This window comes from Nestor notabilis, unplaced genomic scaffold (assembly GCF_000696875.1).
Source record: "Nestor notabilis isolate BGI_N333 unplaced genomic scaffold, ASM69687v1 scaffold2812, whole genome shotgun sequence".
Taxonomy (NCBI): Eukaryota; Metazoa; Chordata; class Aves; order Psittaciformes; family Psittacidae; genus Nestor; species Nestor notabilis.
Genome location: NW_009916796.1, coordinates 71,533 through 75,547, shown reverse-complemented (window position 1 = coordinate 75,547; position 4,015 = coordinate 71,533). Strand labels below are relative to the sequence as shown.

Genomic DNA, 4,015 nt, shown 5'->3' with positions numbered 1-4,015 from the left:
TCATTTCTTGCTCGCTAGCTGTAATTACTAGAGCGCTAATTACTCCAAATCACTGACATACAGGGTCAATAAGGATGACAACAGGAACATCAAAGACAAGATGCACACATGCAATTACAAGTCTCTAAAACCAGGCTGTAATATTATTTTATGGCTACTGTTTTTTTTTAGTCAATGCTGAAAAATGTTCAAGTTTGCTAAATGTTTACTATTACTTCTTTTGCAGTTTGACAGTGAGAACATGTATATGAGTATGACAGAGCCGAGCCAGGACTATGTGCCAGCCAGCCAGGTGGGTTAATTAATCTTCTCTGCCTTGTTTCAAATTGTAATTAAACAAATTCAAAGAGTTGCATTGCAAATGAGTGGCACTATCAGTAACTGCTGCAATCAGGAATAATCATAATTTATAAACAAAGCGTTTAAGCCTTGTTTCCAGTTAATGAGGTAGAGCTGATAAAACACCAGAGTTGGCGTTTGTTGAAAGATACTACCTTGTTTCCTCTCCAGAATGCAAGCAGCTGTTTTGCCAGCATGATCTTTCCTAAACAGTTGTTTTACCTTCAGGAATTAAAAGTCCTTACAGGTGCACGTTATTTGTTTCTCTGACTGCAGACAAGTTAATCATTATAAGCTACACATGTCACAAATAGCATTAATTATCACTCATAGGCCAGTTGTAGCTGAAGAATTGCATTTTTAACACTAATCGAACGGCTGAGGAATGTTGCCAGTGTTATATGATTAGCAGTGGGGTTAAGGCAATGTCTTCTGTAGGCTGCAGCCCAAAAGTTTTAATGTGATACAGGTTCTTTACAGATATTTTTGAATCCTTTCCCTTTTGGGAACACTGAATTCTGATACTAAGTGTATATTTAAAGAATCTTCCCCCTTTCCACTTGAACCCTAACATACTATAGATTTCTAAGAATGAATGAATAAAATCTTTTAATTACTTCTTAAAAACCAAAAATAGCTTTGAAATTTTTGATTTGTCTACCTGTAGCTACATCTGTGTGCAGGAGAGAAATTTTCATTTACTTCACATGTTTTGGTCAGTTCAGTCCCACGTTAGTAAGCGATGGTGACAGTGGTGCAGGTCTGTTACATTGTGTTAGAAATTGCCCTGAATAATCAGACTTGGGGTCTAGGTCATGCAATAACGCAGATCCAGGAGTGGCTAGTCTGATATACCGCTTCCTGACAGGGCCAGTAGGATTATGTGAAGAGCTCTCATGAGGTGGGAAATCAAGTTTGCATGCATAGCAAATGTGTGTAGATGAGCAGGATTTAATTTAGCAATCAAGAGCTTTGGGAAGTGACAGTACATTCAGAGCTAAATGTCTTCATGAAATAAGGTTTTTCAGGTATACAGGTTCATTTGGGGGCAGGGAAGCAGGAGGTTGTGTGAGATGAGCTGCATTGTTCCATCTAAAAGACCATCTTTAAAATGTTCCACCATGTTTCTTCCCAGACTTCTGGGAAGTTAGTCTGAAATACCTTTAGAGACCAACTGTACTTTGAGGTTAGGATTTGTGTGTGATTGAACTTATTCAGCTAGGAACCCTCCAAGATGCAGAGGTAGTTTAGAATAGAACTGTTTGATTAAAAAATGAAAAATTATATTATTAATTTTTCTCTAACCATTAATCCCAAAACTGTACTGACAAGTTTTAGTATTACTATTAGATTAAAGCAGCCTAGTATCATCTCATTTATGCCTTAAGGGTTTTGAAGTGCAAGGGCTAATTGAATTTGTTTGAAACAGTAGAAATACAAACTCTGTGAATGATTGCTGTTATAAGGCAGCTGCTACCTTTCAGAGAATCATTATGTCTGTCTTAAATAGTTTTGAATAAAGAATTGCAAATCTACATTATACATCAGAATTATTTTTCTTCTGTTGATATTTTTGTACTGTGTGTGCATGTGGTTTAAATAATTTAAATGGCATATTGAAAAATTAAGAGTATAAGTTTTAATCTTTTATGTGGTTTCTACATGTGCTAACAAGGCCCAGATCCTCGGAGATATTTATGCATCTAACACTCACTGGGTTCAGTGGAAGTAAGGTGATTAAAGTACCTTTAAAGATCCAGGCCTAGATATTTTAAGTGCAAATGATTTTGTCTTCAAGGAAAAAAAATCTATCAAATGTGACATTTCGAAATGCGAAGATGACAGAAAACCCTGGATGCTTACTAGGGGCTGGAACCAAGAAAGGGCTTACAGACTTAAAACCTAGCTATGGCAAAGCCAAGCTCTTGGGGGCCTGGCTCCCAGGTAGGTTCAAAACCCAGAGGCAGGTGTCAAAACTCTCTGTCCTGTGCTGGGGGATCTGGCAAGCGCCATTGACAGGCACAGTATTTTACCAAGTGCACATGGGTCAAACAGCCCCCTGTGCCTGTTTGAGAGGAGCTGTCAGCCTTGGGCTGCCAAACCTTCCTCACCCTTACTGTGATTCTCTCCTGCCACTCACACCATTGCAGTGGGGTTTTAACTGAATATATGTGAAAGCCTGTAATCATAACGATATTTTTTTAAAAAGGGGACAAAAATCCACACTAGGAGCAGGAAGCCAGGGTGTGTTGGAAACCTGCCTCTCTCTTGTTTCAGCGAGAACCTGGGACTGTAAGAGAAGCCCTCCTAAACCTGTTCCTGATGTAGATAGCTGCTAGTCATTCCTCAAAGGAACTAAGCAGCTGTCCATTGAAAGTACTGGTGAGGTCTTCACCAACTGTAATGGGGCACCATTCCTATCTATCTCAGGCATAAACATTTGGTGGTCACCCAAAACTGGTGAACTGGCTACTGTTTCAACATCCACTCTACTTGTTAAAATTGGAGAGAATATGATATTCACTGCTCTGAAAACAAAATGTGAAAGGTTCTACAGCTTACTGGGGAGGAAGAGGAAAGGATGGGACTGTATTTTCTGGTCCCTGTTTTCAGGACTGTTTGTTCATTTTCCTTTCACTGTTAGTGGAAGTAAAACAAATAATGCCATAAAAAGAGATGAGAAAATGTTGTCTCCCAGATGAAAGTCTAGTCGCTTCATCCATAGAGCTTTCTCCTGTGTCCATTTTGCATCTGTTCTCATGAGCCTTGCAGTTGCTTGACCTCAGCAAGAGGAGTGCAGGCTCCTTCCCACCCTCAGTAACTTGGCAAGATCAGAGATGAGGGTTTGAATCTTGACAGACTGAGGAGTGAATTCATTTTTCCACTTTCCTTGATGGATGCACATCTGTTAACTAAAATATGAATCCCACATGTTATGAGATGCATGGTTCTATCAGAAACTTTTATTCTAGCTTTGATTGGTCATGCTCACTGAGTCAGACGTGAGCATCATTTTCTAATTTCAGAATCTGACACAGCTTATTTAGGAAGTAGGTAGGCAAACAGTCATGGTATGCACCACCAAAGACTGAGCGGTTTTCATTAGGCTGTCTTAAGGATTATGTGACTGTACGGACAGGATTTTGAGGGTCCTGATGCATGCTGACATGCACTTCTGTTCTTTCAGTTTACTGCAAAATGTTCATATCCAGAAAAACATCACCTTATATTATTTTAAGGGTTTTAATCAATTTATCCCCTTTAGGCTAACATAAATAAAAGCTCAGCCATTGGACAGGAAAAATACAGTTTTATTCCTTTTGCTATATAACATCAAACATCTGCATAGATTAGTAATCCAAGACAAGTTGCCTCACAGCATGCCTCAACAATTATCATTTCTGTTCAATTTTCAAATCAGTACATGCTTTGGGACTTACAGACCAAGTTGCTAAGTAGCAACATATGGCTCACTACTGTTCCTGTGATGTTGCTGCAAGCAAATAGCATAATTCTATACTTGAAATGATTTTTACAGAAAGCCAGTGCTGGAACTGAGCCAGAAGTGTAAGTATACAGTAAAAATTAATGATATTCTTTTAAACTGTCCCAAAAGGCTGTTTGGCAATGTTGTCTCTGTGTACGTTTTATAGATACGTGTAAGTCCTGTATTTTT

The 4,015-nt window shown here is 38.7% G+C and overlaps 1 protein-coding gene across 1 annotated transcript in view; it reads left to right on the top strand.

Annotated features, from left to right (window-relative positions):
• Positions 1-220: 220 nt before the first annotated feature.
• Positions 221-4,015, top strand: part of LOC104413675 (thymocyte selection-associated high mobility group box protein TOX-like) — a 71,022-nt gene continuing 67,227 nt past the window's right edge. The window contains exon 1 of the mRNA XM_010024741.1: positions 221-292. Coding sequence (XP_010023043.1) covers positions 242-292 — 51 coding nt within the window. The 5' untranslated portion in view covers positions 221-241. The remainder of the gene's footprint in view (positions 293-4,015) is intronic.